Genomic DNA, 12019 nt, shown 5'->3' with positions numbered 1-12019 from the left:
TAAGTACTTATTAGATATTTTGATTAATATCAGTCTATTTTTACAAAAATTTAATATTATACTCATTATTTAGTTATTTATTTATAAATTCTTGTTTATTGATAATTAATGAAATAAATAGCAAATAGAGAAATATACAAAAGAAATTTATGGCAATTTATCATTCAAAACGAAATTTGTCTTCAAATATAGCAATTATGGCCATTAAGACGATACCCAATAAAACACCAAAATTTTTCACAGCAATCATTAAATACGGGCGATTTGTTTTGGATTTTTGCTTCAATTCGGGTAACTTTTTAAGACAATATTATTAATTAAAACAATATATATATATACTATATATAATAAATATAACCAATTCATACCATATTAGTTAGGGCCACATATAAGAAAATGCCGGCACATGTGGCTAATACCCAGTTCTGTGAACGTGAGTCTGTTCCCAACATAATACCGATGTATAGACCAATAAATGCGGTCAAAGCCGATACAAAGTTAATAAATGCCGCCTTTTTAACAGATAATCCCGTTGATAAGAGTACTGCAAAATCGCCTAATATTATAAATATAAATTATACATTTAAATTTCTGATATCATATATTAAAATTTTATATTTATATAATTTAAACACTATATTATTAATATATTTATACCTAATTCATGTGGTATCTCATGGCATAAAACAGCTAATGATGTTGATATACCACTAAAATTTATTGAATCGAAAATATGAAATTTTATATTTAATTATCACTAAAAGCCATACCCGGCTAAACCACTAGTGAAAGCGACACCAATGGCCAGTCCATCACCAAAGTTATGAATGGCATCGCCTAATGTGATCATCATTGCCAATGGAGTCATACCCCATACCACGGAATTTCCTTCGAGTATAACTTCATTTTGGTGTTTAATCTTATCTAACGTTAAATTTTCTGTAGACTTAACGGTTCCAACAGAATTGGTATCTAATGTTGTGCTCGAATCACAATAAGACGTCTTTATATAAAACAAATTATCAAAATTATAACATTTATTTTCTATTTATTTTCTAAACTATTTAATTGAATACCAAATGAATTTGTGAATCCTTTGTGGGAACAGTTACAGAACCTTCAGAGGGAGTCGTTATGTTTCGATTGAAATCAGGTTTAAGTGTATGACTGTGGCCGTGATGTCCTTCTTCGGTCTAAATTAAGATAAAATTAAAACAAATTATTTTTATTTTAAAATCACATTAAATTTAATGATACTTACATTCTCTGAGTAAATAGCATTTATTATGAGTTCAAACAAAAATAAGCCATAGATTGCACCCAAAACACACAACTGATACCAAAAGAAATTTGGTATATTTAGCATTATATTGACATTGTCTCCATCATTATGGCTATGATTATGTTTTTGGTGATCATCATCCGTCTCATTTGATGGTTCTTCGTGTGAATGTATACCCAATGCATGAGGTATGAGATGAAGAAGTGCATCGCCAGCCAAAGTACCAAACGAGACACCAATAAAACAAACCATAACATAGTTGTATGAATGCTTCGATAGGATCGGTAGAAAAAAGATGCCAATAATTGCCGTCAAACTAATTATTAGAACAGCAAGTGATGAATAACCATAAACTGAAAAATATATTTTTTAATTTTTTTGGTTAATATTTCAAATAAATTATTTTTTTAAATCAATTGAAAATTATTCATACGTTCAGAATTAGTCAGTTTTGATGCAGACTTTGATTTATGAGGTGTCGTCTCTTTGTATTCATTATGAATGTGTTTATCATCGCTAACACCTCGTTGGTCACTATCAATGCAAACACGACTAACAATTTGCTGTAACAAAACAGGACAAAGATTTTTGACATCTTTTACAGTAAAATAACCATTTCTTCCAAAATTCTTAAGATAAAAGTCATCGTCAAAACAGACAGCTATTTGTAACTCAGTTTTCGATTTGTTTTGATGATTAGGAACTAATCTTTTGTTGCGTTTATGCTGACGATCATTGTCTTGATGTTCATTGTGGTGATGATCGTGATGTCCGTCATCATCATCACCATCGCTGTCATGCTTTTCATCAGTTCTGTCGTTGTTATTATCTTTCAAATGGTTTGTTCGTCCAATTTTGAGATCACGTAACAGATTTTGAATCCCTAAGATTTTAAGCAAAAATGTTTTAAACTGTATATACATAAATGTAAATAAATGTAAATAATATCATACATTTTTACTAACTATTAATATAATTATTATTTCTATTTAATAAAAACAATTTCATTACATAATATCTTATCATTAAAAATATAATAAATTGTAAAACAAAAACACATTAAAAAATAATAACCTAGGTGGTGTCCAATTTTGTTTTCACTTTGCAGACCATATTTGCTTATAAGATAATCGGTATAATCGGTTTCAGAAAACTTTATGCATAAACCTATAAAAATTAAATAAATGTTAATTATTTGATATTATTTTGAAAATAATATAATATATTTGTATTTTTCATTACCGTTAAGTATATATTACTTAAATTACCATGCAAATAATAAATAATTGCTATCATTTTAATATACATTTTATAAGAAATTCATAAAAAATAATATAATGTAGGGTTGCTAATCATGCAATTTATGTAAATTATGCATAAATTATATACAACTTTCACATATAAAATAAGTTACATTGTCTAAATGATACCAATGTGTTAATTAACCAAAAAGTCATTAATAAATCAATAATTTAATATCATATAAAATCTTTATATCAATAAAATTACTGGGTTTTAATTTTTAGAAATATTAATATTTAATTTTCTTTGTATTAATATTTATAATTTAGATTTTATTTTAAATATATATATTTATTATATTTACACAAAGATGATGTGTGAAAAACACCTTTACAGTGAAACCTAACTTTTTAAATAAATTGAATTGAATAAATTACCGTTAATTATAGTGAAATATCAGGTAACTTATATAAAAAATAAATTACTATAATTTATCAACCATATTAAGATGAAAAATCATAATTTAAATGTAAATAATTATTTAATAAATTAGATTTTTTTAAATAGTATTTTATGTACGTCAGATAATAAAATTTATTAAAAAATTAAGTACAATATTATTAAAAATATAATTATTAAAAATTTTCTCACCGCTAATCAATTTTCTAACAATGATCTGTGAAAGTAATTCAATGTTTTTTGTCAAATGATTGCTATTATTATTATTATCCAAATCATGTAATTCATGGTCAGTTGAATGTAATTTCCCATAATTTAGATAATCATTCACTATATCTTGAGATGAGAAACACTAAAATTTTGAAATAAACAAAAATCAATTAATGTATTTCAGGTAATTTTATTAAATTTTTTAAACAAAATTATTTTTTTTTGTAAAATTAGATCAAAACTAATGTATTAAAGGATTAAATGCATTTTATAAGGACTCACTAATTTTGCATTAAATACGTATTAATTAATTGAATGAAATAAATTAAATTAAATATATATTACACGTGCGTATTGTTGAAATCATTGTTTGTCGCGTTACCTAACCTGGAGCATAGATGCAGAGCATTTGACACGCATTGGCTCATATTAGTACTAAATATTTAAGGGTCAGTTTGTGAATTTTTATTTTGAAAAAATATATTGTTGAGATCTAAGTTTAAAATTATATTTTAAGTGGCATTTATAACATTAGACTATAAAATAGTTTTGTTACCATAACAATATAAATTTTTAAATTAAACTATGATTGGATTACGTCAATTGCTTCTCATGAGTCATGACTGACCTGGAGTTCGCATCACAACCTAACCTAATATTCAATGATATGAATACAACGTATTTAATGCAAAATTAGTCACTCCTTATAATCTGCATTTTATACCGTAAATTAAGTGCTCAACAGATACAGTGTCATAGAATTGATTTTAACAATTGATTCAATAATTTCAACGATTGAGATCATCAATTCAACGGTGAGATTAACAATTCAACGAATGTATTATTCAAATCAACTCATATATATATATAACAATATTTTAAACAAATATTTATTATCAATGTTTTACAAGAGTTAATATCTACTTCTTGTAAAGCAATCATTTTGTGGTTAAATTAAATAAACATTTACTGTATTTCAAGAAAAAACAATACAAAAACATTTGAGTCAAAAAATACAAACAATAAGATTTTATGTACAGTTTGTGATACTCTATATATGAGTTGATTTGAATAATACATTCGTTGAATTGTTTATCTCACCGTTGAATTGATGATCTCAATCGTTGAAATTATTGAATCAATTGTTGAAATCAATGCTATGACACTGTAATAGTTTGAATATATATAGAGATAATTATACTAAATAACCGAAGATTTCAAACTTTAGCATTTAATTTAAAATATTAAAATTAATTACTTTAAAGCTATACTGAATAAAATAATTAAAAATTATGCATTAATTAAATTTATATAACTAATTGTAAGATTACAAGTAAATTAATTCTACTTTTATATACAAATATTCTCTATTTAATAATTTCTACATTTTATACATATATTATATAATTTAATTTTAAATACAGTAGATAACTGTTAAATATAAACTTTATAAAAATAATCTTAATTTCACAATATTTTTCCATTTTATTTAAATTAATACCTTTTGTATTTACATACTGTATCTATAAATATATAAAATACAATAAAAAATTATGTGAAATATAGATACAGTACTAGATTTTTGTTTATATGTTAAATAAACATTATATAATCTAATACTTAATATTCTGATTATAAATTTGATAAATTTTATTAAATTTGTAAATATTATTTAATGATGTGTTAATATTAATATAATAATAGATTGGATGTGAAGGTCTAAACAATCAATAAAATACTAAAACATACTTTCAATTCAAGGATATTTATTTCTAACCACTTGTGGTTTATTAGTAATTGCATCTAATTATAAGGTTTTAGCATTGATTGTGATGTTTATAATCAAATTGAGATAAAAATCTATATTTATTATTCTTATATATTATGAATATTTCAATTTATTTTAATAAATTCAATTCAATTTAATTATATTATTTTAAACATGAGTAAAATAATATTACAACAAAAACAAAATTAACCATGGTCGTTATTACTTATATATCGTACATTTTGAATACATGTGTCAATTCTATTGACAATTAATATATTATTATATTATATAAATGCAAACTAACATTATTTACTGACTATTATTACATTATTACATAATTTATCCATTACTTTGTAATTTATCTATAATTATAATTACAAAACATTTTATAACAATATAATTGTTTCATATATCATGTATATATTTAATGAAAGCTATCAAATCAAATAATTCGTATAAAAGAAATACAATAATTATAAGTTTAACAAAACTTTTTAATTTATCTTTGATTTGATGCCAAAACAAGTGTTTATATAAAAAAGATAAATAAAATTAATTTGTAATATTATGTAATTTTTATTTTTAGTTTTCATGTCAAACAACAATTTGTAGATAATATATCACAATAAATGCATAATTTATAAATATATAGTCAATTATTAAAATTTTGGAAAATATAATGTTTTTAAACTAACTTATAATGTAAAAGTAAATAAATTTCTTTAATGGTTTGTAGTATTTAAATTAATAAATTAGTTAAATATAATTTTACTAATAAAATTATTTTTAAAACTAGATTTTTAAAATAAAATTTTGTTAATTAAAGTTTCTGTAATAAATAAAATATTTATCAAATAAATATAATATTAAGTTTAATTGTGTTAGAAATAAATTGTGTAAAAAATTATAGTAATTAATAGTAAAATAAGTGTATCACTGAAATATTCCTTTTGTAACATTTGGCAACCCTACTAATGTTTAACAGTTTGATAAATGTTTGACAAATAAATATTGTAATATTATATTTTAATAAATATTAAATATATTTATAGACAAATTGATAAACAAAGTTTTACATAATAAGATATTTTTTAGTTATACTTTAAAAAGTAAAATTAAAATAGTAAAGTTTAAAAAATATTTTATAACAGCAATTGTGAATAGTTTATATAACTATAATTCAATACTTTATCTCATTATATTATTATATAAATCATCACATTTATCAATATTTATTAAAATTAAATAGGCAGGAAATAACATTTTGGTTAAATTAAAAAAAATAAAAAGTTTTAAAAATAAAATTTAAAATTTAGTTAAAATATGTCTAAGTTACATTAAAATAACTAACATACATAGAATTTAATTTATATTATATATTAATAATATATTTCCTGAAAAAAACAAACAAATTTAATATTTATTTTCATTACAATATTATTTTTATTCTTAACTTATAGAAACTTTAACTATTATTGAAAACAAAAGTATTGTATTAAAGTAATCTAAAGTTAAAAAAAAATTATTATAAAATATTGAAACTTTATCAAAAAAAAAAATATTAATTAATATATTTAATTTAAATCTGGTGCTTCATATTCAATCATAGAGATATTTTTAATTTAAATAACAGATATTTCACATTGTTTTACATTACTCTATAAAATTTAAAAATAATTATAATAATTAAATTATTTGATAATTATTATTTATTGATTGTATTCTTAAAATGTTAATATTTGTTAATTATTAATAATATGAATAAATTTATATATTATTTAATTCTATTACTTAATTAGTTATTATTTAATAATAGAATATAATCTAAATTTTATCATATGTTTGATACTGTGATTTATTTTTTATATAAAAACTTTTTAATAATTACAAAATCTTTATTTTAAAAACAATTTGATAAACCAATAAAATATACATTTATAACACTTGTTGTCAGTATATTTTTAATTATATGTAATTAATTAAATTAAAACAGATTTTATTCCAAGATTTAATAACTTACTCATTAATCTTAAAAATAATATTATAAGTATGATATATATATATATATATATATATATATATATATATTAAACAGTAATTTCTCAAGTTTTTAAATTCAGTGAAATAATATATTTTTTACAAATAAATAAATTTATATTCAGAGCAAATTCGTTTAAAAAATGGTAACAATTTATTGAACTCTTTTAATATTTAATTAATTTTTCCTAAAATGTTTAATTCATAATAAAATTTAAAAATAAATTAGTTTTATGACATTACCTGAGATTATAAAAGAAAATGTGAGAAGAATATCAAATGTGATTTTAATGAGAGACAAAATGTAGACATTGAGGCATATGTTGTCTTATATAATAGTTTTCCATTGATTGATCATTATTTATATATATAGTACTGTATTATACTATATTGTAAGTACTGTACTGTATATGCAATATATATAATATACAAATATATTATTTAATTTCAAAACTTAGAATGACTTAGATTTAATCATTTTTTAAATAAATTATTACAATAATAAACTATAATTGATATAATGTATAGCATATTTAATTTTATATTTAAACAAAATGTAAAAATTAGAAAAATAATTTTAAAAATTAATCCAGGCAACACTAATTATTGATCAATTTTTAAAAAACCTTCAAATAGTAATTAATATTATTATTAACTTTTAATTCATGCAATACTAAAATGCATTAAATAAAAAAAAATTTATTATATTTTTTAAAAGATTAATAGCAGCTTAAACAAATAGTCGACAGATATATTGTTTTGAAAACAATCAAAATATTAAATTAACATATAAATGGTATTTATGATTGTAAAGTAAAATATACATTTAATTTATATAGTTAACTAATTGGAAGAGAGAGAGAGAGAGAGAGAGAGAGAGAGAGAGAGAGAGAGAGATTATATTTAACTAAGTGTAATTTTTAAAAATTATAAAACTAATTACTTGATATTAAATCAATTGTATTACATTTATTAATACTATCGATTTGTATAAATTACATTATATTGTGTATTGCATTGTACTGAAAAAAAACATTGTTTTTCAGATGAGATCTAAAACTCTAACAAAACAATAATTGATGTCTGACTTTAAACACCAATTTTGCATCAAATTAACAAATAATAAAATTAAAACAATAATTTTCGTGATTTTGACATTATTTAACATCATATCTACATCACTGTTCTTGTCGTGAATTTAATATAATATATAATAATATAAATCTCATGAATATCTAACAAATACATACTATATTTTAATTATAATTTGTTAGTTTAATTATTACATGTTTAAATGAAAATTATATACCAATCGTGATTTAGAAATATTAGCAAAAATATTAAATAAAATTACAAACAATACTATATTTATAGATTTATAAAGTTTATAAAAAATTCATTTGTTAGGTCTGAATTATATATTATTATTGTTATATACAAATTGATTTGAAACGATCATATAATGAATAATTATATTAAAACTTAAATTTAAACAAAAAAAACTACAGCTTATTGTAATGATATTATTTATATAAAAAATAATATTAATTATTATAATTATGTTATTATTTAGAAAATATCAATTTTATTAATATTAAATTATTGATAACAAATTACTATATTTTAAGTAAATATTAATTAAATATAGTTTATTATTAAATAGTTTGAGGACCAATCCTTGAATAATTGATTTATGGTCACATATACTGTATATGTGTTAGTGTCTGTTTTGTTAATCAAATATATCAAATAAATACTTTATAAATTAATACATTAAAAACAAAATAAATGTCTGCATAAAAAACCTCAGACTAAAAATCAATGATATTTCTCAATTTTTTATGCATTTTTTTTATTAATGATTAAGAAATTGAAAGTCAATTGAAAGTATGTGAGAATTCAACAAAAATTTATGTGAACTTCAAATTAGGTTAAAATGCTTTCAATTGACTGCACTATAATAAAATAGATACGAGATTCTCAATTAGTGTATTTAATGATCCATATGTTAAGTTATAATTTAAAAAAAAAAGTTTTAATAAAAGTAACAATAAATTTACTGTTGTATCGATTGATTTAAACTTTGTTTTAAATGTGATAAAACAAAAATCATTGATCGGAAACAACTTTAACCAATTAATCAATTATAATCAAATTGTAAAATCTGTTTATAACCTATAATAATAATTTTGTTAATCACTAAGTTTCCAAATATATGACTAAATATCTGTAGAAAATTTAAACAAATAACTATTGTATTAAATAATAACATTATTTTAAGTTCTAAAAATACATTAATACAATTAAAAATATATTTAGAAACTAATTCTTAAATTTAATTGAAAGAAAGTTATATCAATATATTAATGATTTTGATATTTTTTTGGCACAACAACATAATTAACAAAATTTTAGTTGACATTTTATAATTAATATATAACTATTAGGTGTTTTTAGCATTTACTGTTTATTGTAACAATTAATAGATACAATATGTATTTTTTTAATTTTAGAACATTAATAAAATGATACAATAGTCAAAATTATATTCATTTTCAATGATCCAATATAACATATTTTTATAAATCTAATTATTGTATTCATAATTCAATGCTCAATGATATCATACAGTTGTTAATATATAAATTTTAAAATATGAAACACAGTTGCTATTAAATCTGAATATGATAAGCAATTGTCAACATATAAATTTATAATATATTGTGTATAATACATATGGTAAATATATGTATACCTGTATCAAACTATTATATATAAACATTATTTGCAATTTAAATTGCCTGAACATAATTGACATCAAACTAAATGGAATATTAAATGTCCAAAAAAATTATAATAACAATAAAATTTTTATGCAATAATTTTACATAAATTTAATGATTCGCTCTCTAAATAACTTAATGACATAAAACTAAAAACAATATGCCATACATTATAATATTAAATGTAGAAAGTATTGTATATTATTACTGTATGTTAAACATTATTTTTATTAATATATATTTTATTATAATAAATGACTTTCAAAAAAATATATTTAAACTAATTTTGAATATAAAACATAAAAACAAAACTAACTTTTATATAAAAACAAAGTTATTGTTACCTTGACTTCAAAATTATTTATATTTTTTCAATAATTTTTATTAACTCACTTTTAAGTTTATTTTAAGCTATCACTTCATCTGTACTAAAATAATTAATATTTATATGGTATATATCTAATCAAAAATAAAATAAATATTATCAACAATAATTATTATTTATAAAAATCATAGTAATAATACAATGAATGAGAAATTATAGCTCCAATTAATTTAAAATTGCAGACATTTATGTTAATACTATTTTTATAAATTACATTTATTTATTTATTATTATTATTATTATTACTGTATTACTAAAAATTGTTGTTTCATTCATTCATTCAGGTATTTAGTCTCAAACAACGCATATTTAATAACATACTAAACGTTTCACAAACTTTTTAGACCGCAAATTGCTTTCACTTATCAATTTTGATGTAAATATTTGCTCAACTAATGAGTGCATTAAACTTAAAAAAAACAAAAATGAATTAATTTTTAAAATAAATGTTTTAATTAAAAAATACTAAATTTTAAATTCTAATTTATAAAAATATATGTTAAATTTTACAAATATAATTTTTATAATTTTACAAAATAAATCATCATGTTATCTAATAGTTTACAATAAAAATAAGCTTTAAAACTAACAAAAGTCATAAAAAATAAAATAAAATTGTGTTATAAAAAGTTTATGATGTCTGTTGCTATCCATATCTTATAACATAATTTCAATTATTTCAATTATAATATTACAATCAATTTTAAATATTATTGTTAAATATCATGGGATATGTCATTCAAAATATGATGTTTTGTGGTTTTATTAAATAATTTATTTTGAAAATATATATTATTACCGGAAAACATTAGACATAGCGTTCAAGCGATACATTAAATTTAATATTAATTAAAAATGCAATCGTTTTTATATGAAAATAATACAAATTAATATTAAATATAAGGTTTTTAGATCAAGTTATGACTTCAAAATAACTAACATTTTAAATACAACTTAATATATTATATTACTCTCAATTTCTAAGTACAATATATATATATATATTTCAATTTCAAAGGGCAAGCAAATGTACAAATAAATAATTATTTATGATTTTTTTCTTAATTACAATTAAATTAAAGTTCAAATAAATCAAATATATTTGTTTCACTTAAAATAATCAAATAATAGTAACACTATTGTATGTATAAATAATATTGAGTGCAATGCATATCATACCTGATCTGTATTATTGGTGACATAGTATTGAAGTTTGTCTCTAATAAATGGGTCGATCACTGCATTCAAGTTGTTTTCATTCAATGTTTTATCCAAATTGAATGCTTCGGACAAATGTTGAATATATTTGTCATATGAAAGGATACAGTCTTTAGACAAATGAAATTCATTGGCATTTAAATCTATATTCACATCAATTGAATGACAAAAATATTATTACAATATATAAATAAATATATTTAATATAAATTTTATATTTAATAAAAAATATCATACAATTGAGTTATGTGTGACAAATTGATGTCTTATTTATGTAAGAAATATATAATATAAAGTATATGATATATATTTGAATGAATAGATTATATGAATTGACATAAAATTCAATAGAAATGAATGTAATAGTAATAGACTTACTTGTATTATGTTTGCACACGAAACCAATTTTGTAAACACTTTGAAACACATGTGTTAACAAAATAACACTCAATCTGTCAAAACTGATTTCATTTGTCCCGTTAATAGTCGATAACCTTTTTATTTGATTTTTGTTTATAAAACACTAAAACATATTTTTCAAAAAAGTAATTAAAATTATAACATTAATATAATACTTATGATATAATAAGTATATAATAAAAATTAAATGTAGTTTAATTTATAAATAATTT

At 19.8% G+C, this 12019-nt stretch overlaps 1 protein-coding gene across 1 annotated transcript; it reads right to left on the bottom strand.

Annotated features, from left to right (window-relative positions):
- Positions 1 to 160: 160 nt before the first annotated feature.
- LOC128966526 (zinc transporter ZIP12-like) lies at positions 161 to 11352 on the bottom strand. Its single transcript, XM_054313375.1, has 10 exons — positions 11349 to 11352; positions 3176 to 3335; positions 2357 to 2449; positions 1716 to 2165; positions 1262 to 1635; positions 1077 to 1193; positions 771 to 1003; positions 658 to 710; positions 369 to 556; positions 161 to 295 (listed from the first exon to the last, which is right to left on the bottom strand). The coding sequence occupies exons 5-10, from the start codon at positions 1532 to 1534 to the stop codon at positions 161 to 163; spliced, it is 999 nt and encodes a 332-aa protein (XP_054169350.1). The 5' UTR covers positions 1535 to 1635; positions 1716 to 2165; positions 2357 to 2449; positions 3176 to 3335; positions 11349 to 11352.
- Positions 11353 to 12019: the final 667 nt, after the last annotated feature.

Source organism: Oppia nitens, unplaced genomic scaffold (assembly GCF_028296485.1).
Source record: "Oppia nitens isolate AA-2021 unplaced genomic scaffold, nextdenovo-longstitch-racon4-pilon3 scaffold1_pilon_pilon_pilon, whole genome shotgun sequence".
NCBI classification, from domain to species: domain Eukaryota; kingdom Metazoa; phylum Arthropoda; class Arachnida; order Sarcoptiformes; family Oppiidae; genus Oppia; species Oppia nitens.
This window is presented reverse-complemented; position numbering and strand designations above follow the sequence as displayed.

Bases quoted from the DNA above. Each gene is read 5' to 3' on its own strand.
- LOC128966526 (XM_054313375.1), bottom strand. From the start codon at position 1,534: ATGGTTTGTTTTATTGGTGTCTCGTTTGGTACTTTGGCTGGCGATGCA. The intron at 557-657 runs GTATAAATATAT...TTATAATATTAG, and splicing joins TGAGATACCACATGAATTAG to GCGATTTTGCAGTACTCTTA. The intron at 296-368 runs GTATGAATTGGT...TGTCTTAAAAAG, and splicing joins ATGTGGCCCTAACTAATATG to TTACCCGAATTGAAGCAAAA.